This window comes from Chelon labrosus (assembly GCF_963514085.1).
Source record: "Chelon labrosus genome assembly, chromosome: 2".
Taxonomy (NCBI): Eukaryota; Metazoa; Chordata; class Actinopteri; order Mugiliformes; family Mugilidae; genus Chelon; species Chelon labrosus.
The window spans coordinates 24855367-24881749 of NC_140338.1; the positions used below are offsets into that span (position 1 = coordinate 24855367).

A 26383-nucleotide genomic window follows, 5' to 3' on the forward strand; every position below is an offset into this window, starting at 1 on the left:
CCATTTTTTTCTGGACACTTGTGTGCAGATTAAAACATGAATAAAACATTTTGATCAAATCTACTGAATTGACAAACTGCCCACGTGGCCGATCATAAAAGTAACAAATGAACAATTTTAGCACGGTATAAATAAAAGCAAGCGGTGATACCAGTGCCCCCTGGATGACAGAACTACACTGCCACCAAGAGGATATATCCTAAAACACATGACATACAGTATGTGTGAGAACACCTCTGAAGATAATACAATATAATTATCTTAAAAGCAGAGACACAAAATAATGAGATGAGGAAAGAAGAACCTGGAAGCATAGTATTTTACAAGAGGATGTTATACATTTATTATTGAACCAGCTTTTGAAATCCAAAAGACGGGGGAAAGGGATTAAAAAATCATTGCACTACTTAATAAAGTATTACTAGTAATAACTCTCATACAAAATGTACAAATGTTTGTTAAAAATTTCATTATCATCATAACAAGCCTTCAAATGATTTTGGTTACAGATATAATACATAATGAAACTACTATGACGCCGTTTTAATAATAGAGTTTCACACGGTTTGAAGGAAAAATATTCAAACAACCTTGCATGGAAAAGATTAGCAAAATGAACCTGGTGAGCACTAATCATACTGGCTGCGACGTTTTCTGAAAAGACATAAATAGTGGGACTGAGGTAATTGCTAGTGTACCGAGCAACATCAACAACAACAAAAAGAAAACCGTCCGACAACAAAACAATCCTAAGACACAAAGTGGATGCATACAGTAACAAATATGACCTCTTGGGGAAAAAAAAAGATGAGAGGAAATACTGTTCCCATTCACTCCCATGGCTATCACATGATTTTATACAACGACAACACTGAAGAAAGGTTTTTGTAAAGATGATGTTCTTCCCGGACATCGATGCACAAACAAAAATGTGGGTTTGAAGGTGCGGTGACGGTAAAGACAAAAACGAAGCTTTTTAAAAGGCATCTCGCATGTAAGACACTGCAGGTGCCCGGCTGAACCTCCCAACACACTTCTGTTTATGCATTCTCTACTGTGTATGGCCTATGTTAGGCTGCCATCTTGATATACCAGCTGTGTTAAATAGTGATAAATTAGACAGTCTGATCTGTGCCTGAAGTGAATATATATATTAGTATGACATGCTGACATAAGCCTTACACAGATAAAGTTATTATTATGATACAGTGAAAACAAAAACCGTTGGACAGAAATAGATGTGTGATGAGAATATGAGAGCTGACATTTTGTGGTACTGTAGATACTGGAACCTGGAGCTGTGGAGAACACGTCTCTTTCTAATGCATTCGCGCTTATTCCTGTACGCAACATCGCCCGTGAAGAACTTATCAGTGGTTTGTTTTGAATGAAAAGAGTGTAGGTCTTAAGTCTACATATTAAAGTGCTGAAGTGTCAAATCCACCAGTGATCACAGTAGATTTCTCTGTGATCTTTTAAGCCTCTTCAAACTTGCTCCCTGTTCGTGATGGAGAAAACACTGGACTGCCAACGCTTGGAGAACAGTACCAAGATAGATCCAGTCACATTTTCAATAAATCCACATAGGTCTGGATAATATAACTGTAGTCACATACTATGCCTTAGCCTAGTGGATATGGTGAGAGAGTGACAAATAGCCTCGATTTGTTGTCTTTAAGTTCGGCAATACTGTATTAGAGAAAATGTCAAGAACCCTTAACCTTTGCTTCTGTGACACAGAGATTATTCTTTTTTTTTTGTCAAAGGATTTTAAACTTTGATTTTTGGACAAATCTTGGCTGCAAAGGTCTGGCGTCACCCTTGACCTCGAGGAGGAAAATAAATTTCGCAAGTAAATGGACTGTACCACAAGAACACATGCACACAGACAACCGTATAAAGAAAATAAAGTATATATTTTTCCACTGTCACAAAGTAGCTCACTCTTCGACACACAGTGTACCGTATATATGTTTTGCTCCATACAGACTGCTCTGACACCGAGGAATGCAAGAATCCACAAAGAGAAATTAAATTTGACTCATTCTCTTCAATCATAATGAGTCTGGCGAAAACGACAGCATGCCAAGCTGTGGATGCTTAGTTAATAACCCGAAGAAAAACAACCAAATTATTATTATAATCTTTGGACTGCCACTTTTCCCCTCAGTGTTTGTTAGTACAACTACATAGAAGTCGCATCAGTTTGGAAGGGCTCACAATAATGTTAAAAAAAAAAAATGACACTGTATGTGTGTTTCAAAGGCCATTCATAGTAAGCAGGAACCATCAGCAGAAGGCAGAGTAGTGGGGGCGCAATAGTCCCGAACAGAAGGCGTACAAAGTCCGGTGATAAAGAGAGCACGAGTCACAGGAAGTCTTCCCACTGCTAAATGCTGTTCAGTGTATGTGGGTTTAAGAGTGGAGGATTAAGGAGAACTGGTCCCAGTTGCGTGGCAGGATGTGTAAGCGGAGGCATACGATAAAGGGAGAGAAGTTCACGGATTGGTTGGTGCATCCAAAAGGGAGAAGTGGTTGTTGATATGAGGTCACTCGGAGTCCCGCTGGACCTCAGAGGCATCAGCTCGACAGATAGGACAGGTCCGGTTGGCCTGGGTGAAACAAAGAAATAAGGAGTGGGGAAAGAAAATCAGTAAGTATAATGTATCAAAAACACCACAACAAAGAAAATGTTTAGAGTTTCTGTTTAAAGTGAGAAGATTACAGCACACACACATTTAAAATTCGGTGTATTACAGAGGAACTTGGGCCCAGTGGGAAAGAAAAGACATTTACAGTTATTCAAATAAATGAATTTCTTTGCTCACCTTGAGCCACTTGTCTACACATTTGGCATGGAACTCGTGGTTACAGGGCAAAACCCTGAGGAGCTGGCGAGACTCAAAGTCACACATACATACCACGCACCTGGAAGACAAAGGTTGGTAAAATTTACACACCGTCTTCTGGCAACATTTCAAATCTAACATCTGACATCTGCAATACCTATGAGAAACGGGACAGAAAGGTACTCACAGTGTTTGCTCAGACTGATGGTTGTTGGGGTTGAACCTGTACGACGGAAGCTGTTCTATATCAGCCTTGGTCAGACCTCTGGGCTTAGCCTCTCCAAGACGCTCTGCTAGGTTCAACAAGGCCTGGAGGGTTCATACAGAAAGACAAGGTTTACAAAAAGCTGCTTTCAAAGAACATCATTACATCATGATGTTGCATCATTCGACATCATTGGCTGAATGGAAAGGCAGCATTTTTTCCTACCTCATAATTTTCCACCTCTCCATCATCTACATCCAGCTCTAGACTGATAGCAGGGGCTACATTTGGGGGCACAGGAAGCATTGACCTGTAGGTGCACGAAGACAAGGAACACAAAGTTTAACACAATGCATTAATTTCCAATCTGAGGTATTCTCCAAATGCTTGCAAGACCTGTGTACTTCAACATAAACCTGAAAACACTCACAAGAAGTAAGGCAGGAAGCTGGGGTGGTAGGGAGATGGAGGTACGGCCTGCTGAGAGCGGTAACGCCGACTTGGGAATCGGCGAGGCATAAAGTGGGGATAGGGCTGTGAAAGAAAGAAAGAAGAAAATATATTTATTACATCTACGGTAAAATCATCATGTTACAGCAGTCATACACTGTAATCAGACTAAACGTGTAATTTAATTCATATACTCACCACTGTAAAAAGCTCCTGTGACAGGGGGTCATGGTGCGAAAGGAACTGGAGTGGTGTTGAGGGCGGCAGGGTGGAGGGAGGCTGGTGGTGATGGTGGTGGTGGTGATGGTGGGCGTAGCTGAAGCCTCCACTTACTGAAAGCTGCTCTCCCAGAACATCAACCTCATTTTCAATTCTCTGCAGAGGCTGATGAATTGAGAAAAGAAAAGCAAGTGTCATGAAAATACAAACATTTTGTAGGACATTTAGCAAAATCAAGATAAAAAGAAAATCATGTGCAATTTACTCTATAATTTCTCTGCTTTTCTTCGACTTCTAGTATACAGTATGTATGTTAATGATAGTCAAATGGGAAAATAAAAATAATAACCTGAGCATAACATAATTCTTTTGTTTTTCATTGCTTTTTTCCCTTCTGATTGTACACAAATATAATTTGAGGACAACAGACACATCTGTATTGTCTGGCTAGAACTGGATGTGTTCTGAAGCCTTTGTACAATTGCTAAAATCTGCAACTCTACAAATATTACTGGCATCTGTCCATGTATTGCAACACATTTAACAACAGAACGATGCAAGTTAATATAGATAAATGGTAGATGAATTACACAATAATAAAGTGTTCGCATACCGATCGTGGCTGTTGCGCTTGGAAGGGCAGGAACTGTCCGGGTGTGGGGAGGTGGGGCGCGTGGTGAGAGAGGTGAGGTGGAGGAGGAAGCAGGAATTGAGTGTCACTGGACAGCAGTGAGGGGAAGGCATAGGGCACTGGCAAATGTTGCATTGAACATGCCTGTAGCATCTAGAAAAAAGGTGGAGGACAAAGACAGAAATAAGACAAAATACATTTAAATTGAATGTGCAATTGAATTTGCCACAAGGTGGCAGTCACACCCAGCAAAGTAACTAGGTTCTCCAAGCAGGAAAGTACTCTCGACACACATTTTACTCAATTTCCTCATGTGCACTTTTTTCTCTGGCTGAGCCATAATAGAAACTGTACAGTACAAAGTGTACTTTTTATTAAGAATCGAGCGCACACACTCATAGAAAACTGCACACTGTGTTATTCCCCTCACCGGGTGATAATGTTGTCCAGTGCTGAAGACCACACTGCAGGCAGGGACCTGTTGTTGGGAGGAGCATGTAGGAGGAAGATGCTGACCGCTACACAAAGGCGCTGTGAGGCCGTGAGGGGGGACTGGGGTCACTGTGTAGGAGACTGGTACACTGGCCTGCTGCAGCTAGAGAGAAACCACACCAGAGTTTAAGCAACACCTCAGACACGTGCCTCCTACTGTTCTCACACAAACAATGTAAGTATTTGCAGACTAACCTGTTCGTGCAAGTCCAGGACCATGGCACCTTGTTGCTGCTGGGTTGCATGATGCTGTTGCTGATGATGATGGTGGTGGTGATGAGCGGCCGGGTGCAGTAGTCGTGGAGGTAAGGTGGGGGGGTGGAAGGCTCTGGGATCCTCTGGACTTGCACCTCCGCCACCAGCTGTGGGGGGGTGACCGTAGACGCTGGGGGTGTGTGTTGGGTATGTCTGGTGTGTGGAGTGATGTGGGTTGTGGTGGTAGTTTTCATCCTGGAGCCCTGACGGAGACAGTCGAGGTGCAGGGCCTTGGATGGGGGGGAGGAGATGGGGAGGCACATGACGGGGAGGTCTTGACAGACGGCCACGTTGGCGCCTCGCTGGTGGGCTGTAAATGGGAAGAGGGAAAGTTTTATACTCAGGGCCCGAAGGTAACTTTTTGCAGTGAAAGTGTAGAAATCAAGAAAGCACCGTACCTGCGTCTGTGCCGAGCGGGAGTTAGGCATCTCTCCTGGTGGTAGTGTGGGTGGGGGTGGGGCTGTCTCCGAGTTTGAGGTCCTGACTCCCAGGGGCGTATGGGGGGAGAAGGGGTGGATGGTGGGGGGGCAGATGAGGTTAGCTGTTCCAAGACAGACTGACTGGACAGCCTCTGGCGCTTTGGACTGGGACTTTCCTCACTCTGCAGAGGGAGGGGTAGAAAGTGGAGGAGGAGAGAGGGAAAAAGAGGAGGGTGAGAGAAGGGATGGGTATTGTGGTTAGTGACCCATAGCACTCATATCAAATAAATCAATTTCAGCAAGCTTTACAGGCTCTCTGGCCTATGAGCCCCACTATTGCATAGGCACTATGTTCCTTTGTGACTCATGGCATTTCCTGTATGATCCAGTGTGTGTGCGTATATGCATTTGTGAAAGAGAGCATATTACACCACCAGCTCTCGGGGGCCCTAAGGGTTCAAAGTCACTTCCTCTTGGAGTGAGGAAATGCAAACACAAGGCAAGCACTCACAAGTCCATGTGAGAATTACAAGTACACGCCCTCAACTGGATGGCCTGACGAATACTTTCCCGCGGAGTCAAAAGAAGACTGCGATACACACGAAAACAGTGACATAGCTGAACTTGTAGTCAGCCAGGTCACAAGTGACTAAGGAGTTACCATATAGATCGCATCGACTCATCTGCGAGTCACTTCACTTACTGTCAAAGGATTACTCTTACACTTGGCACAGGGTGAGGCAAGAACACACAGAGAGGCCTGTGTGTCAGATCTTAGTCATCCTCTCTTACGAGGACCTTCGCTGTACTCTGAAGAACACACACACGTTCTTTAAGAGGGAGCACACACGCAAAAACACGTTTCCTGGTAGTTAGCATCTCAACACTTCTTTCTCTTCTACTCGCTCGATCCCTGCGCCCATCTCCCCTCTTCGTGGGAGAGACACGTTGTTAAAGTGTGATAAAAATGACTCAGCGGCTGTGACTTTTTAAATACACACACAGACACTCTCACACACACTCACACACACACACACACACACACACACACAGCTCAGCAACCTTGAGAGCAGTGTGATAGCTAACAGGAAACAGCTGGAGAGCAGACTGCAGCAACACACACGGTTATGGAAACGCCTGTAGACATGCGCAAATTCACATTCACACATGGGCAGCTGCCACCGTTTGAGGTCTACAGCCTATAAAGAACAATACCTTCTGAAGCCCTCCAGAGGCAAACGCTGCCGTTTGAACAAGCCAGAACGAAATGTATTTTGGCTGTAGGGCCAAACAGACTGTACACTAAACGCTCACTCATAGTACTGGATGTGACATGAGCTTGACCAGTTTACAGGAAAGACAAACCATAACAATGCCTTCGTTTAGTCCTGACCAGAGCAAACTTGATGATAGGAAGGCAAATCTACCTCAGCTTCTTCCAAAGACATATTATAGCTGACCACATCCTCTCTTGCCTTGTTCACTTCTCAAAATACACTCTGTTCTCTAATTATTTACCGACTGTCTGTGTCAAGTAGACCACGATCTGTGAAGGCAAATGGATGTGGACGACAGAAACATTTCCAAAATCGCAGATATGATGCATTGAGATAGCTTCTATGATAATATTATATTCCTGCTAGTCACAACCTCTACACACTTGGCAGAACAAATCTGACATTCAAGGTTGTTCAGTTCATTCAGCGATTCAGTTTATTTAAAAAGGAAAAAAAATCAAAATACGAAAATGTTATTTGACTTAAACATATCTCAACTAAAAACCGTAGACATACTGTACCGTGCGTATTAGTTTGAATGAACTGACCTCAACTACCGAACAAAACAGACAAGACCTCAGCTTAGGCTTTTTAAAAAGGAACACTGTGGGGATAAGCAAAGTAAGTGCTCTCAAAGGATACTTAAATAATGTCCAATTCAACTGAAATGTTTCCAACAGAATGAGGTCCTCTGGCTTTTCATAAGCCATGTGTAATTATAGTCGTATTACAACTTCTACAAATAGTTTTTGGTAAATTACACAGAAATATTGTAATGAAATTCATCATCAAGTCACATAGACAAGAAGTAGTGTGAAAAAATCACTTTGTTAAAAAAAAAAAAAAAATAGAAACAAGACAAGGCTTTTCTTATCAAAACCAACATAGACCAACACTACCGAGAATATGTCTATTAGAGCATGGGATGGAGGGCACCAGTCATCCACTTCCACCCCCACCTCTCTTCATTCCTCCCTCACAACCTTTCTACCAGCCTCGCCCCAACCCCAAAACCCTTGGGACATCTACTCTGCCCATTTTCATATCTAAGCCAGCCTCACCACACATTCTCCCCACCCTCCTCAAAAACCTCTTCCCATCCCCCCTTCGCTTCCATCAGATAACCCAGACCCCGTTTTTAGTCCCCTCTTCCCTTTTCCACTCTTCTTTTTCCCTTGCCCGTCTAGACTGTCCGAGACCTTGGGTTTAAATCTGAAGGGACAAGAGAGGTTCTTAGATAGCACAAACACATACAGTCGGTCTTAACACATGCAGACTATCGCCCATTAGTATGAAAGTTTGATGGGCCTGTCTGCCCGGGTTAGTGGGAGGGGAGCATTGTCAGACAAAGGAGTGTGTGTGTGTCCTCTAGCAATGTGCTATAACATGGCCTTATGTTCTAATTGAGATCTCGTTGTACTGTACGTCAGTTGTGTCCTCGAAAACTAGAAAATATGAGAAGGGAAAAACATGCCAACACACACAGACAAGCAAACACAATGACTCCCAGCACAGCCTGGAAAAACTGTGAACTGCTCTATATTCTGCAGTGCTGACAGTGTGGAGACTGCACACACATCCTCCCATTCTTCCTCACTGTGTCCATATCCAGTGTGTGCACAGACCAGGCTGGACAGATGTCCTTAGGCAGAAGTACAGACACACCCTGCCACACTTTATTTCACTATGTCCACATTTGGGGTATGCATGCATCTACTCCCACACACACACACACACACACACACACACACACACACACACACACACAGTAACTCTGGCCAACAGCTGTTGTGGCTTCCCTGTCATTGCTGAGAACCAAAATAAAGACAGTCCCACAGTGTGCATGCAAATACACACCAGGAAAATACAACTGAGCCCAAGTTACTCTTTTCCAGCCCTAGAATCTGTTCATCTGTTCTGCACACCGAGCAAATATGGTCATTTGCTTTTACAGATTCATTAATATTTTCAGACATGCTCCCACTAACACTCAAACACTTCTCCCTCCCCCACTTATTTTCTTTCCATCAACAAAATTTCAAAGCCCATTTTGTTTCCTCTGCAACTGTTCCTCCCTTCCTTCCCCTCCTTTTGCTTCTCTCACTCCAACCAAGTTCCACAGCTGGAGGTGAAATCATTAGCAATACCCCCTCCCTGTTTGCGGCCTCGCCTCCCTCCCTTCCCTCTCTCCCTCCAAGCTTTCACCAACACCTTCCTCAGCATCCTGCCTCCCCCTCCTCCTCCTCCTTCACTGTTCTACACTTCATCTGCTTGCTTTTGCTCACCATTTACTGAAGTACACTTGTATACTACAGAAATGATCAATACTATGTTGAACATAAGCATAATATGGATTTTCCCCTTGTAAATGTAAGTATTAATATTATAAAAATGAATCGATCTGTATGTTTTGTGCGGTAAGAATGTTCCTACAACCAGTCTAGCCTGGTGTAATTCTGACTGAATATGAGTTTGGTAACAGGTCATTATGGGCCGTGTTTCAACCGATACAGAGAAACAAAAACACCTCTGCATGCCATACGATAATCAGAGCCATGTATTTTGACGTATAATTTGACATATACCTTAACTGCTGTCCATCATTCGTCAATATAGCAGAATCTAAACATCTTGCTTTTCCGACAGCAGCTATCTTGTTGTAAATCAAGTCAACTCAGCGGTGCTCAGCTGATGTGTATACACAGTTACTCCTCTGTCTGTCTCTGCATAAAAACCATTTGATTGGCAAATCTTCACCTGGAATAATGAATTCCAAAGCGGAGCAACTCCAGACCAGAATTCCCCCACGAAAAGTTTGTGGTTGGGAAAACGTCAAGCTGGCTGCCAGGCAACAACTGGCTATCACCTGTTCATTCAAAAGCATGGTATGCTCCTACTGCATCCTTTTCACAACATTAAAATAAAAACCAAAACACATGGTGGAATGTCAACACAACTGATAATAAAGATTTTGCTTATACATGTGCAGCACATTCCCCTTTCTTTGTTGCCACAGGTTCATGATGCTATAGTTTCTGCGAAGCTGCATAATGTGTTTAGCAACAATACTAGCATGGGTTAAACATAAAGCAGAGCCAATATTTGCTTATTGTGCTATGCTGTCAAAAATGTCGAGGCTAAAACCTTTGTTTTATCACTGAAGAAAAAGACAGAAAACTAATTTTTAATTTTCGCTCAGTTTATATAAAATCATGTGGCTTACCTTATCGTTTTCTTCTCCATACGTATGGTCTGGGTGGCAGTGGTAGGACCCACCAGAGGCTCCTGCACAGAGAAGGAAAGACAGGTCAAAAACTAAGACTAAGATTCTTATTCTTATTATTCTTTAAACTTGCTCAAGGATTTGCCACGTTCTGTGTTTCGTAACAGTAACACATCTGATTTTCACAAATTAATTAACAGGAGTAATTCTATACGTTTCTGAGAAGACTGCAGCAGCTTCCAAAGTACAGTGAAACATCAAGAACAAGCCTTGAGTTGTGGTGTGAGCCGACAGCCTTGAATTGCTGCAACAGTTGAAATAAGCCGCTAAAAACGTTATTTGGCTTTAACATATTGTCAGACAAATATTTTTTCCCCCTCTCTTTCCCACATTTAAAGATGAAATACAACGTGTTTGGAACCTGACAATCAAAAAGGTGTTGTGCTGCTGCATCATTGTTGTATTATTTGTAATAATGATTTATATCAATGTGTTTACAAAACATGTTGGTAATACCTATTGTTGAAACCGATAGTGACATTATACCCAGTCATTGCGTGGAGACCCCTGTTTATCTCCATACAGTGCATTTAATCCTTTTGTTGTCATTGTTCTAACGTAACTGGGATTTAATACACAACTACAAAAAACAATGACAACATGTTTGTGAGGGAGAGTGTTGACAGTGTGTACAGCACAAAACCGAATAAAACCCATATGGTATATGCTCTTAGATCAGAGGCAGTCAATGTAGGCACACACACACACACACACACACACACACACACACACACACACACACACACACACACACAAAATAAACACAGTAATCCTGGATTAGAGAAGCTTTCTGATGATACCGCCGCTTGCATCACAGCTAAGACTTTTACTCTTTTGTTTTTCCACAATCCTTTCATCTTTTTATTGTCTTTTCTATTTATTCTGGCTTTTGTTTTCCCTTTGTCATGGGCACATCTTTAGTTGGGGACGTCCTCGCCACAGATGGTAACAGCGGTATACGCACCAAGGGTAAGCACTCCCAAGGGCACTCCAGACAAGGCTACCTTTACAATAGAGATGAAGAAGGCTAAACTAGAAGGGAATAGATTCAAAAAAAAAAAAAAAAGCCTTTTAAAAGAGTATTTTTCACCTTTCGGCTGTTTGTTTGTGGGATTTTTTCCTGCTCACAGATTCTCTCTTTGAAGAAAAGCAATGACTGACAACAAAGAAGAGACAGGGAGAGGTAGGAGAAGGGACAGAAAGAGCGAGGTTTTCACTACTGAATTTCTCAATCCTTAAAAAAAACCCTTCCTCTCATGCTCCAATCCCTAGAGCAAGCAAAATAAATGGATTGAAAAGGTTGAGGTAAGTAAAGCTTATATTAGTGTAGTGAAAAGCAGCTAAAAGGCCGTTTCCACTGAGATGATTTGGGACCGAGTACTGGTGAAGCATTCATGGGGACTCGCCGGCTGCATAGCGCTCTTCTGTGCAACACTCATTCACTGATCACAATAGGCAAAAATCCAGCTCACTGTCTGAATATGGTCTCACTTGCACACTGTCAGAATCCTGTAAATTGAGTCAGAGACGAGTCATTCAGTTAGAGTCACTCTATAGAGCCGAGCACAGAAGCTACAGATCAGGTTTAAAATGTTTCAATGACATCATGTCCACTGTTGAACTAACAGACGGCACACAATTTAGTTTCTGCATTTAGGGCCTCATGGAAAGCTGAATGGTGGAACAGTATCAGTATTACAAAATGTGATATCATAGCTATACGGTTGTTTGTGTAGTCTTGGTGTACTTCTTGAGTAAAGACGAGAATGAGAGCTAGACCTTGAGACAGCGGCGCAGCTCAAGATGGTTGAAGGCAACAACCTGAAGTGGACTGTCTAGATGGGGTGCCCAATACATCGATCGTGAAGGCAGCGCGGGTAGATCGCGTGCCATTGGAAAAAAATGTTTTAGATGTTAGTCTATTCATAATCTATTCATCTGTTGCACCTCCGAAACAAACAGAGACAAACGCTCATCTTTTTTTTTTTTTCCACTTTTTATTGCAACATGCCCTCAGTTCAGTGGCACACATCTGCAGCCATGCACAACTTCAACAACAACTACTCAAGACCACTGCCTTTCTTAAAGGGACAGTGCTTTTTTTCTAAAGCTGCAGTGCACCAATTTTTCTTAATAAAAATAAAAACAAAGATGGACAGAGCTTTTAACGCTGTAGCAACAATTAATCTGACTTAGGAGATATATATATATATCTCACTTGACTTGCTACTTTTACATTGACTTGGTCAATGTAAAAGTAGCACGCAAGCCAAAAACGCGTGGGCACTCCTGGTCTACATGAACACACTGAGGCCCTGTTCAGCGTCGGTTACTTCATTTGGAACCCAGATGAGTATTGACGCTCGCTCTAATGGATCTCTACCTACTGCTGTTTAGGAGCCACATACAGCACTGTGTTTTTTTTTGTGTGTGTGTGTGTCATAATGATCCCCTTTGTACAACTGTTGAAAAAATATGCAATATCTCGCTCACGTTGTTACTTTTTAATGTTTCTCCAGCCTGGTGTCAGTTTTTAGATACCTCAACAACTGTATTAGTTTTAACACTGCTGATCAGCAGTGAATGAAAAATCTCCGGTAATAAAGGTAAATACTCGGTCACTCGAAATATTTAACTCCATATGGAAACTTTGCATACACCAACATGATCACATTGCTAATTCACCACAAGACGTTTTTTAATCTGACGCAGCCTACTCATGTTAAGTAATTTCATTTGTTCATTCATGTTTAGATTGACTTCTTATTTAGTTAGCTAGTTAACAGCTGCAAGGACAGAATATTTTAAAAGGCTCTCATTGCTAATGAACAGACCTCACTTACTGGACGATTGGCTGTGTGAAAATGCAGCGCGCAATGTGGCCCAGGACACCTTATGTGTTCACACGGCAGAAAGAATGTGGTCACAAGTGGCCAAGACGACCTACAAATGTGGTCAGAGATCCGATCTCACAAATGTGACCTCAATACGTCCTCGGTGTGTTCACACCTGTACTGTAAAGTTCGAACAAGGCATGAGACTAGCAGCTTAGTACACACCACTCAGTCCCACGTGCACCTCTAGAAAGATACTGGCGACGTATGCACGTAGTACGTAAAGTAGATATGAATGTTGTGTACGTGAGTTTAAATGGTGAAAAGGATCAGAGATTAAGGGATGGGTAGACGAGAGAATCTTGAATGATGAAAAAACTGTAACACAAATTACTAGAATAAACTGAATCAAGTGCAGGAAACTTGCTAAATTATTGGCTGGTTAAGAAAAAGCATATCTACAGAAAACAACCCTAAATTTCTGTCACAATTACACACTATTTTCAAGTTGTTTCTTCTATGGTAACTGTAAAATATCTATAACCTGAGAGTGATGTTATCTTACGTCAATTTTACAAGAAAAAGGGCATTCACTTTTTGGGAATAGACCATGATTTGTGGAGAAGAAAACAAGCTTTGAATATGTGAACATATAGAAAACTGTTCTCTCAACAATAGACTGCAGAGTTGCTATTTTTATAAATTTAAAGGTGGGTGAGATGGTGTCCATCACGGAGAGAGAAAGGCATGGTCGTCTTAACAGGAAATAGTCTGCATCATTATGGAGAGTTACCAAATTATTATTTATTTTCACATTTCTTCTTCTGCTATACAAAGTAATTAATATGAAATATATTGACTTACTATACTAAATATACCATATGTAGAATTTACCATAATCCACCTCTAGACTTTGAAAGTCACAGCACAAAGTTTGACCAAACAAATATATGCAAGCAAACAAAAAGGAACTGGAGCAGATTTTAAAGCCTGTTCTGCTCTGTGTTACATTTATAAAGGTGTGCCATACAAATGTAGAAAAAGTAACAGCAATCAACACTAGTTTAAGCTCGCTGACCACACAAAAAAAACTCTGTTTTCACACTCATACACACCTTCCCAATGGCTGCAGAAAATTGCCATTGACTTCAGCTGTTTGTTCAGGTAAACCAACACAACAGTGATGGGAGGAGAGGATGAAGGGGGAGGTGTGAAGGAGAAAAAGGTGGATGACAAGAAGAAAGAAAATGGAAGGTACAACAGAAGAGGACAGGACTGGAAGTGCACATGAAAGGGTGAGGGCACTGAAGAGGAAGAGGAGACAGGAGCGGACATGGAGTGGAGGAAAAAGCATACGAGGAACGACTGGAGGGAGAGAGCAGTGGAGGGTGAGGGAACAGCCAGAGAGGGAGCAGGGTGGGGGTTGTGGCTTCCCCTCTTGGCTGCTATTGATTTTCTGTACGCCTCAGAGTGCATCAGCTATTTCTATCCATTTCCTCCACCTCTCCCTCCCTTTCTCATCCCTCCCCCCTGCACTCAACTCAGACACCCTCCTTACACATCCTCCTCCTCACACTCTCCATCACTTCATCACCATCCCTCCCAGCTACCGATCTATTTCCCTATCTGCCGGCCTGTCTCTCTCCCATATATTCCTGCTGCTTTATCGCACAGCATCCACATTTCCTTTCCATGCCCTATCGCACCATCTCTGTCCATGATCTCCATCACCCTCTCTCTTGCAGTCTCTCTATTAAACAGCCTCTTCCTCTCTCAAGTCAAAACAGAAAAACACAGGAGAGAGCTGTTGAACAGACAAGGTGGTTGGATAGATAAGGTGAATGATAAGTAACAGGCTTACTTAACAAATCACCAGCACAGCAGGAAAAAAAGGGCTAAATTGACAGAACCCACACCGACTGCTGCAGAAGTTTTACCTATTTACATATACTGAAAGTAAAAAAACAACAGAACATATGTGTAACACCAACACGTACCGCTCACATCACCCCGCCCCCTGAACACATGTCACAGCACACTTCACACCTTAGCGCAAAGCAGTCAAGTAACAAGCCGATATCCAGGCTTAAAATAGGTGGGCATGTACCGCTTGCCCAGCCATTACCTGCTTCACACGTGCTTGACGTGTGCATATAGAAATGAGAATGATTCTCTCCCGTTTCACTGTCCTCCTACATCTCCTTCCTCATTATCTTTCTCATTATCTTCGTCTCTGTTCCAGTACTGCTGCAGTCCTTGAGGTTGCTCCTAAACCCTTTTCTTCTCAACTCGCACGCAACATGCTTGATTGCAGAGTTACTGTTTGCATAGGAGGCCAAAATAGGAACTTGCACTGTGAAAATGAAAAGGAAGGTGTAGGTCAACTAATTCCCTACACATGTTGTTCTGTTATCGTGCTCAGCTGTGTGTTGCACCGCTACACACATGAGATTTTGCTTTTGGTTTTAGCCTTTCTACCCAAACCGTATCTGACATCTATCTGAGCTTGGCATATTTAATTATGCAGTTTATGCGAGACAGATTTGATTGCATTTTTATTTCAAATTTGGAATCACTGAAGACTGTTTTTCACATCCTACTCAATAGAGAAGTTTCTCTGTGTTCACTTTAAATTTGAGAACTTAACATATTATTATCATCATTATCATCTTGATTCTGTGAAAGCTATTTTATAAACTAAGGGGAAAGAAGCATTCAAAATCAGTTTTAATTTACCAAAAAAAGCTTTTAACATAGTTTAAACTAAGTATGCCACAACAGGCTGGGAGCACTCGAACTCACACAAGCAGCTCAAGGGCAATTCCTTCCTGAGTGTAATGCTACCCAGTCCAGTTTCACTGCCAATAACAGCCCCATAGACTATTAGTTTGTAAAAGTGTTCCTTCCAGTTGCATGCAACGTATTAATTTATGTGGCATCTACCTTTCACTCCTGTCAACTTCTCCTCGGTCCCTGACAGGAAGAATGTTTTGACAGTGACGTCATTCTAGTCTGTGTGCATATGTTTCTGACAGTCCCACTCACAGCCCACCCAGGCAGCAAGTAAACAAGGCGTGTGCACATACACACCAAGTCGGTATAGAAGTTCATGAAGACACACAAAATACACACAGCGAACCGCTCCTCCACTCCCCCTGTGCTTTCTCAGTCTCCACTCTGACTTCACAACCAACCTCTCCTCCTTCGAAGGACAGAAACCATCTGAGACGAAAAGTTAGGGGACGGGAAGAAAAAGGGCAGATGATGCTCTTAATTCTCTTTTTCTATCATATTCTTGACACTATTGTCACAAACTGAGCTTTCAACTGATTTAAACTCAAAACTGAGGAGATATAAGCCCATGACTGACGTCACTGCCAATGTCAAATTTCTGATTCATTAATAAGTATTCATTAACTGCTACTTTGTGAGACACTGCGCTTGTCAATTGAAGGAGTCAGTGTCACTTCATTTCGATGAGGGAAATACCAGAGTAACACAAGTACACACAAGTCCAAACAAAAACATGAATTAACTGGTTTGGATTGACTTATAATTTGCCAAAATCTCAATTAAAAAAAGAGCAGTATGTCATTTCTTAACAAGAAGAGAAGAAGTTTCACAAATTTATCAAATTAGTTTTATCTCGTGAATATGCAATGCACATGAAACCAGTGTGGGTTACCTGTGGTAATATGAAGTTTCTACTTTGCATGTGTTTATGTGTTACATAGATGTTGATTTGAGTTTGTTAAAATGTAAAAGCATTTTTTGGAAATCTGTGTCCCCTCGTTCATTAGCAAATTTAAATAGAAAGCTCTAAAATCTATTCAGACCATCTATTCTGTGGAGGATAGTTTGCCATTTCTACCATGTATTCTTCTTGAGTTATCAAGTTCACAAAAATAAGAATATAATTCCATTTAAAATATATAGTTTCAAATGCTTATATTTTAAACTTGAAGATGGAAGAAAAGGGTATCAGAACATCACAGAACCTGGTCATTCATTGAAATATCTCAGACGCTTCTCTATCAACCCTGCAGCTTGCTCCATCTCTCTGTTGCGCATCTGTATGCACAGTACGTTTAAAGAGTCCTTGTTTTGGACAAATTACAACTCCACAAAGTCTTCAATGGATGTAGCATTTTCAGCCATATATTGTCAAAGTGATGACTGTTTGGAACCCACTCAGCCCATATGTGGGCTAAGAGACAAGTGAAGTATGTTGTAAGTACGGTTTGAAACAAAAAGGTTTTCTTACAATTCTAACGGGACAAACCCATGAAAAAACAAGTTTAGCTACTGCTTCGATTAATTCATATGCAGACTTTCAGTAGGGTGTTCAGTACATGCATGTGAACTGAGGTGTGCTGGTTAAAACAGAGGGAGGAAGGGACTGAACGAAGTGGGCATGGAGAGAGGTTATGTTGAAATGACAAGCAAAGCATAGAATTTCTACAATGGTAACTGGAGATTAAAATACAAGAGTGAGAAAAGGCAGAGTTGCCAGCATCCATGGCTGGTGAAGACTGACTTCACTTAAAGCTGCAATGACACTTCATACTAGGGGTTGAGGGCAAACAGTGTACACAGGGTGATGCAGAGAACAAGGCATATCTATCTGCTTCTGAACTTCATCCAGAGGACAGTAGAACCATTGATTTGCATCCATGACACAACCAAGCCATATCCGGTGGACATCCCCAGTTACATAAACAGAGACAGAAGGCTAACATGTCAACAGCAAGAGCAAAAAGCACCCGACTCCCGTCCTTCTCCTTCTTAACTCACTCAACATGTATTCATGCCTTTCTGACACATGCCTTTACCTGCACCCACAAACTTAGTCCTGGTCTCTCTCCCGTCTCCATGCCTCCACCTGCTCCCAGCTAATAATTCTTCATCTCTCTTCCCAGTCACAGTATCCACGCCTCCTCCCAGGTTGCACACTCAAATGCTCTCCGCAAGGCATACTTCTTCTCTGTGCTTTGCTTACAGCAATACTCATGACATGCAATGTCTCCTTCACAGTGAGCCCTAGTCCATGAAATTTGTTCACATCCTCCTTTTGCCATTACTCCCTGGCCACAGTCTAATTATCTCCCCCCTTCCTTCCTCATCCCCTCTCTGTGCCTGACCTTCCTAAAACTCATGTGCTGCACTTCCTCGCTGCACTCGTATAACTGCCAAATCCCAGCAATGACTTCTTTTTAAACCACCTTTTTTTCCAGTGCAGTTCTGAACTCTTCTTGGCCTTTTTCTCTTCTCTGTATACCGACCTTTCTTTAGGCTTTTAGCGACCTGGCATTCTCTCTACCACTCCCTCTTAGAAGTATTTTTTCCAAACCAAATCAGAGTCCTTTCCGTAGATGTGGGGCTAGTTTAAGGTCATTCGCCACTATTCCAAAGATCTCCTCTTGCTGACCAAAGTGACCGCTCCGTTGTTTATTTGTAGTGACAGAGTAGCAGGGATCCCCTGCTACTTGGTCAATACAATTGAAAGAGTTTCTCTCCAAACTGGAGGGGGTTGCCTGGGCGACAAGACAAAGAAAAGTTTAAAAAAAACAAAAAAAAAAACAAGAGTGCATGTTTTCACTTCTGTTACAGACAGAAGGATGGAGAGGATAGAAGTGGAGTGGAAGGGTAGAGTGGCAGGAGTGTCTGCCTCTCTGCCGCTTTGGGCAATCCATTAAAACGATCCCTCCATTAGACAAATGTGAGGGAGGAGGCCAAAGAGAATGCACCAGGGGGGTACAGAAAGGGTTGACTGATCCAGAGGGGAGGGAGAAGAGAATGGGAGTACGAGAGGATGGGCTGCCACAGAGGTGGGTCAGAATCCGGGTAGGGTGTCAAGTGGTAGAGTGAAAGTTTTTATCCGATTGAACCAACTTGGCAAGAGTTTTAAGCATGGACTCCTCTGTGTTTTCTGTGTTTCTCTTCTGCACCTTGAGTTTCAGTCATGCGAACCGTATATAAGATGAAATGTCAAAACAAGGAAAGAAAAGAGTGTGCAAGACAGATAGTATGGAACAAGCATGAAAGAACAAGGCACAAAGGAGGAAATGGGACCAAAAGAATTGCAACAGACCACAAGGAGAGAGGGAGAAGAGGGACTGGAGTGTACTGGATATCATTATCTTTCATTCCCAATGCAGGTGACTAGAATGGGAAGAATGGATCAAGTATCTCTCCTTCTCTTTCACACTCTCACAACAAGCTAGACCAATTCTAGCTATGGAAATCGGGTCTAATAAAAGGTGTGTTGCGTTGGGAAAGCTCCAGCAAGCCAGCTGCTTCTTTCTTGTATACAGCTATAAATTAGTATCAATGCTTCCTTTGGCTACAATGTAAATAGCACTCAAAAATAAAACAAATACAGTATGATTTAAATAAAACACAACTTGCATTTAATGAGCTTCAAAGGGAAGCATAAAGTTGTCTTTTTTATATCTGCACTTTTGTTACTCTCAGACTTTTCTAATCCTACTTAAACGAATACAGTTAAGAGTAGCTTACAAAAACAAACGTGTACATATGTATTCTTTCTCAATTAATGTTCTTTTATGTGCTGTGGCTGAAGATAGTCTGTGGACTACTACTGCCAGTGCCTCCTCTTCTGGACAAAAATCAATTTGGATGGAAATACATTATTGTCAATATATACATTGATTTGAGGTATCTTTGAGCTAGCATGTCATAGCCAAGCTACAATGACTGAGTACAGGTCGCGGGTCACAGCAAACTGATAAACACGGATGGTGACAACAACCTCTTTGGTGATGTAGTGTGAAACTGCAAGCCAACGTATATATTTATATCTATTTAAATCAATTGCCTCATTTCCTTGCCATCTTGCCAAGACAAAGGTATAAACTCTAAGTTTCACTGTGACCCAAAAAGTCAACCCAGAAGGAAGACAACCTATGGTCTGGGAGTCCAGAAGGGGCCCTTATTTGTTTATGTGGGTTCAGCTGGATTTTTTTTCTTGCTCTCACACTCCCAGACAGGTAATTCCAGTACTTCACTGCAGTTTTTGTGTACACACATATGCAAGTCACTGTCACCAATGCTACAGACTTATGACTTTATGTGTGGAATCTGGATTGGTAGAATGTCGATTTGTCATTTAATCCAAATTACTGTCATATCACTGTGACTGAGTTAACCAAGCACTAACTTATACATGAATCTCTCATGGAGTGCTTGTCAAGTCACCTCAACAAAACAAACCAAAACAATCCCTCTTTTCATTTAGCTTACATTTTAATTTTAATTCCAATTAAATTTAGAACACGCGTTCAAAAATAATCTCTATGTGGATTTCTGGGTATTAGCTTCATTCTCTGAAATACCACTGGTGTCAACCACAATAGTATTTTCCTAACCCGAGAAGCCTGTTAGATGTGCTATTAGCTTTAGTCAAAGAAAAGCGTTCCCGTAGCCTCTGTGAATGTGAAATTCCACCTGACACAGAATGTGTCCACACTGCTTACGAAAACATTCGTCAGTAATTACCACACTAATTACACTACCTCAGGTGAAGATTGACAGTGCTATATTTTTTTAGCATCTGCACGAGAAAAGCAAGTCTGTATTAGTTAGTGCTGTTAACTTAAAATGCCATGCTGTACCTGTGCGCTACGAGACTGACAGATGAAGCAAGACTCTTTTATTTGTTATTTCTTGTTCACAATTTCATGTTTGTGGCCCACACAGCCAACCCTGAGGCTTACATAGCAATCATTTTACTCCAAGTACCAATGATTTAAAAAGAATAAACCATGGCTAGTTTAGACAAAGATTAGCCTACATGCTGTAAGGCTTTTTACCTAGCCACATCAACATTTGTAACTGACTAAAAGTAGACTACAGTGTCTTAAGAAACACAGTCTGGTTAACTAACTAAGCACAGTAGCTCTGCTGGCTTGAGGCTGTCCCAGTCCACACCACAGACTGCTGTTCATTTACCTACTGCATGTGCTAACTGTGCACCACGTCCACACTACAGCTCCGTGGCAAGCACATAAAAACACCCCGTCTAATTAGAATAGATCAAATGTGTTCACACATGCACAGACACTACAGTCATGCCAACCTCTGGGCTGCCCCCTCCTTCTCTCAATTTGCTTCTAAAAAGGTACTAAACACCTCCACTTCTATCACTTCAGCAAGGAGACTGTGTGGAAATAAAAGTCTAATAAAACGCGAGACACCTCTTTCTCTATTTGAGCATACACCACCACATACATAGTCAGTGACAATGACAAGTGGGGACATTTACCTGCAGCCGGGATGCGGTGCGCTCCGGGAACCGAAGACAGCCTCTGAATGCCGGGAGAGGCGTTACTTCCCGGGGCTCGCTGCTGGTTCTCCGGGTGGTTGCTGTGAGCTCCAAGTGGTGCGCAACCGGCACCGTGCTGCTGCTGTGGATGTAGTTGCTGCTGCTGATGGTGATGGTGGTTTGATACCATAACTCCACTGCCGGTTAGTCCATTGCCATTCCCCACACCGTATTGCTGGTAATATCCAGAGCGAGAACGCGATCGAGTCCTTGGGGGCTCCATGGCCATTTGGTGGGGGTGTAGGGGATGGAAGAGAAAAGAGGAGGACGCGGCTGGGGACTGCGGCGGAGAGCCGTTGGTAGATCCGGGCTGTACAAAGCCCCTCGAGCCGCTTTGGCTGTAACTATAGCCCCCGAGTCCTCTGCCCCCCTGCGCGCCCCCGTACTCTGTTCGCTCCGCCGACTCCGCCGCCCCCGCCTCGTCGAATAAATCAGCCCCTTTAGGGACAGGCTCCGGGGTGGAGGGCAGCCGGGGGAAAACTCTGGGCTCCTGAGTCGTTGGCTGTCCAGCGGCTGCGATTGGCATTTCCTTTCGGGGGATTTCCTCTGTTTCTTTTCTCTTTTTTTTTTTTTTTTTAGATTTTCCTCTCGTTTCCTCTCACAGAAGACCCTTTAAGACACAAAAAAAATAATAAAGTTTAGGAGTTGAACGAAGCTGCGAGGCACCCACTGTTAGGACTACACATCAAAACATTCATCAAATTAAACAATTTTACACAAACGGGTTTATTTAAATCAAACGTGTGCTGTAATTTTGAGTTAGCTGGGTAGTTAACTTCCCCCAAGTTTGTCTAAGTAGGACTACTAACTAAACACGGTGATTCACCAAACTGGTTCAACAACTAACGTTAAACAACGTTGCCTGATCAAGATACCACCTTTTGTTTTACCTAAAAACAGCTACAGGCAACGAGTTACCTAAATAATATTGTGTTTTCACAGGACTGTGACGACATTTGTCTCTCGGTTCACCGGCATCGTCTACTTGATAACAACCGAGCGGCGACTACGGCCATGGCTCGCTAGCTCTCGGGAGGCTAACGTCGGAGGGGAAAGCTAACGTTAGTGCGCGTAGCATACCGTGGTATACGCGTTATTATTCTTATTCTAAAAGTACAACAATCTTTTTATCATACCTTGTCGCTTTCTCTAAATCGTACTCGTCCCCAAACTGAGTTTAAGTCAACTTTATCCACTTTAAACACCATTTAAAGTTGTTTGGCCAGTCTGCGTAATGTCGTTCGCTAGCTTGGCAAGCCGAATCAACCCCTCCTCCTCCACCGACCAACACAGAGAAAAATCCCGTAGCTAGCCACCCACGCCTCGAATCCCTTTAAAATGCTTAGTTAATTGTCAGAAAACAAACAAAAAAGGCTTTGACTAAAACCTAAAGCAATTTCATTCCGTTGGGGTGAGCCAGTAATGTTTTCCCGGCTGTAAAGGGGCGAGCAGCAAAGCGCTGAGAGAAAGATAAAAAGTGGTGAAACCTAAAATTACAAAGAAAGAACCACGGCTAAAATTAACACGATCTTAAGAAATGACCCAGCCTGAGTCCGCCGCTGAAAACCCTACTCGGAGTAGTTTTTTTTTTTTTTTTTAACAACAACTTACCTCCAATGTGGTGTCCTCCGCTGTACTCCTGACTTGGATCTGTCGATAATATTGTGAGCCCTGCGTGTGACTGTATGTGAATGTGAGTGTATGAGCCCTGTGTTCGCCTGGTGTCAGCGTGAAATGTGACAGACCGTCAACGCTCAAGTCGGATTGCAACGCTCAAGACCAGACCAATCGATGCCAGCAAACAGAGCGCGTTTGTAGTCGATTTTAGCATAAACCGCGCCCCATTCACACACAGAGAACAAAACAACGCGACAGACTATTACACATTCGACGTTTTTCTTTTTCTTAATTATTAATTTCACTTTAAAACCGCTACTTTACTGATAACAAGAACCGGTTTAGGATCGGCAATTGATTCTTATGCCTTGTTAAATCAGAAGCTGTGGATAGCAGAGAGGCAGGCTAAAAGGGGCTTTAAATTATTTATTTACAAATACCAAGCCTACCCATTGCAGCTGTTTCCTCTGGAGCCGAAAGTTCGCTTTAAAAATAAGTATTCGCTGTGTTTGCAAAAGTTAACTAGGCTACTAGTTTACAATAGCTTCAAACATAGATTCCAACAGAAGCGGAAATTTAGTTAAAAAACCTAAAAACTGGTTTATTTGGCCTTAATCTTAAATGCTAGGCCCTAATATGTTTTATATCGCCGGGGTAGATCAACTCAAAGAATCTAACGTAAAGTTCTCATTGATTGAAAAGGCTTGTCTCCTTATAGACTTCCTAAAATGGTGAAATGTTTTTGAATATGGCAATTTGTCTTTTCGTACAGCAGCCGATGAAGCTGGCACAACACATCTCTCTGGAAACATTTAAAGGCTGCCCTGTCAAAGGATAAGGATAAGGCCTGCATGAAACATCCGTGATTCCTATTATGTTATATGTGTGGCTAGGAGGATGTGATGGTGTGGGAAGTGAGGGAAAACATTTATGTGATTTCTTTCAGTCTTTTCTTTCACGCACACTCACCTCACCCCATCCTCGTCTATCTCACCTCCTATACCCGGTTCCCTTGGTCCTGTTCTCTCATTTCACACACACTCAACCCCAGCCCATCAACACCACTTCTAATACACACACATACACCCAACACACACATACACATTCTCTCCTCATTACACTCCCTTTCCCTACTTTGATGATATGCAAATATCCCTCCCACCCTCCTTCCTCTCACTCCTCCCTCCCTGTCTCCCACAAGCAGCAAGCCTCCACACACACACACACACACACACACACAGCACACACACACACATCACACACAAGCTAATGCGCTGTGGCAGTGTCCACAGACAGGCGGGGAGGATCAATTTTTCACCCAGTGTGCTACCGATATTCATAAGATAAGGCCACAGAAGATAGAAGAGAGTGTGTGAAAGAGAGATGGAGAGAGGGAGGGGGGTAGAAAGGTGGTGGAAAGAAGGGGAGCAGCAGAGATGGGGATAAGGAAAATGGCGAGTGTTTAGAAGAAAGGGTGTCCAGGAAGAGGGGTGAGTGGGAAGTGGAGTGAGAGGGTGAGCACGGGTGAGAAAGTAGAGAGGGTGGGGAAGTCTCGTGGGTGTGTGGGAAGGTGGAGGCAGGATGAGTAAGTGGGTTAGGGGCGGTAGGAAAGGGGGATGGGGGTGTAGAGAAGGCCCTGGGGGATGGGGTTGGGAATGGATTGGGTGGTAAAGGCAAGGGAGGGATGGTGTGTGTGTGTGTCTGTGTATAGGGGAGGGGGGGGGACTATTTTGCTGACGTACTCTCTTATTGGCCCGTTCAAATGCTGGGGGAGGGGCACCCACAAACCATACTCTCACCAGCTGTAGGATAGAGCAGAGAAACAAAGAGAGAGAGAGAGGAGGGAGGGGGTGGATATGTGTTTTAATTTTGATATTTGGGTCTAATTAGATTCCTGTCTAAGTGGAAAAATGAATGGTGCTCATCATATAGAAACAGACGCTGCAGAAGAAGAAGAGGCCTTTGTTTGAGCCGGGGAATTTCGTTTTTAGTACACGCACGGGGTCCTTGATCTATAATTGAAACACAGAGAGGAGCAAAATGCTAACACCGTCTCTTCTGGATACACCTAAAACACACATTTGCTTGTATTTCGTAGCGAAAGACATATCTTTTGTATTAGCAGCTGAATTGTACATGACACATCATTGCTTTAGTACTTCCAAAGTTACCTAAGCGTTATGCAATGTGTTTTTTTGTCCGTTATGTGACAATACATGCACAAATGAAACTCTGTGGTATAAATGTTCAACAACGCAAATACACATTTGTAGTGCAACATCAGCTATTTGTATGAATGATAAAAGCGCTGTGACTGTCTTTAAACACGTCCATAAATTTAAAAGAAGATCAAATGGAAAGCTTTTACAGCACAGAAAAAGAAATACCATTCCAGCACACACAAGAAGGCAGATTGAGTGCCATGTGTTTGTGGAGCCCAGCTGAACCCCGCCTGCTAAACCAGTCCGCTGGCTGTGACAGACCGTCAGGCAGGGAAATAGAAAGGCTGGTTTGTGTGCGTGTATATGTTTGTTAGAAGAAAACAAGACAAGAAATAGAGTCGAAAATGAGACAATTAGGAATACTGACCAATACAGACACACACAAACAATAAAACAGAAAGTGGAGAGACGTATACAAGATGTGGTGACACAGAGAAACATACAAAAAGAAAGAGAGAGGCGAGCATACTGTACACAGAGAATGAGAGAGATAGAGCAGGGAGTAGAGGAAGCCAAGCTTTCTGTGGCTTAGCCAGACTGGAGCGGTGGGACTTGGCTGGCTGTGGACCCTTGGCTTCACTATTAAAGCAAGGGAGAAAAAAAAATCACAGTCAAAAAATGAAAAGGGCAACTAGCTATGCCAAGAATGCACAGGCAAGAAGCAACACATTAGGTTCTTTCCTTCTGCCTGCCTTTCTGTTTCCCCAAGCAGAGCCAAACAATAGGTGGGAGCAGCCTTGAGAACCAAACACTATACAGTCAGAACCCTGCTGAGTGACTCAGTTTGACTCTGGACGTTTGAAACCATGTATAATGACCATAACATCCCATAGCGCTCTTCTTTTGTTTCCTCTTAAGTAGCTTTAAGTCTTTATTTCTGTCTCCATTTCGTCTGGGTTTGTAATTTTGCTGAAGAAGGGCAAGTATGTTGCATCAAATGGAATCATTTTAAATGTCTGTTGCATCATTTTATTCACATTTTCACCAAATTAAATTAGATGTATTAAAATCAGAATCAAACACTGTTTTCGTAAACATTATTGGCACATTGGGCACACTGTCTCAGTAGTGTTAGATCTAGAATACATGTCGTGCATGTTTTGTCACAAAAAAAAAGGTTTGCAGACACACTAGCAGCTTTGTGAGGCTTAGGCACAGCATTACTTTGACTCAAATGCTAACAAGCTAATATTGACAATGTCCACATGATAATGTTGTGGTATTATAGTCTAAACTCAGGATCCAGCTGACACCAGTGGGAATGCTTTCATAGTTTCACAGGTATT

At 42.6% G+C, this 26383-nt stretch overlaps 1 protein-coding gene across 1 annotated transcript; it reads right to left on the reverse strand.

The window, feature by feature from the left end:
- Positions 1-318: 318 nt before the first annotated feature.
- rnf38 (ring finger protein 38) lies at positions 319-23004 on the reverse strand. Its single transcript, XM_084569736.1, has 13 exons — positions 22870-23004; positions 21199-21868; positions 10021-10082; positions 5500-5702; positions 5042-5411; positions 4785-4949; positions 4337-4507; positions 3703-3888; positions 3485-3588; positions 3280-3364; positions 3037-3158; positions 2829-2928; positions 319-2612 (listed from the first exon to the last, which is right to left on the reverse strand). Exons 2-13 carry the CDS (start codon positions 21782-21784, stop codon positions 2550-2552), a joined length of 2217 nt encoding a protein of 738 aa, XP_084425862.1. The 5' UTR covers positions 21785-21868; positions 22870-23004; the 3' UTR covers positions 319-2549.
- Positions 23005-26383: the final 3379 nt, after the last annotated feature.

Excerpts from the sequence above, each read along its gene's own strand:
- rnf38 (XM_084569736.1), bottom strand. The coding sequence starts at position 21,784 with ATGCCAATCGCAGCCGCTGGACAGCCAACGACTCAGGAGCCCAGAGTT. Across the intron at positions 3,159-3,279 it reads GAGAGGTGGAAAATTATGAG|GCCTTGTTGAACCTAGCAGA; the intron begins GTAGGAAAAAAT and ends TGAACCCTCCAG. Across the intron at positions 2,613-2,828 it reads GTGTAGACAAGTGGCTCAAG|GCCAACCGGACCTGTCCTAT; the intron begins GTGAGCAAAGAA and ends TGTTTCACCCAG.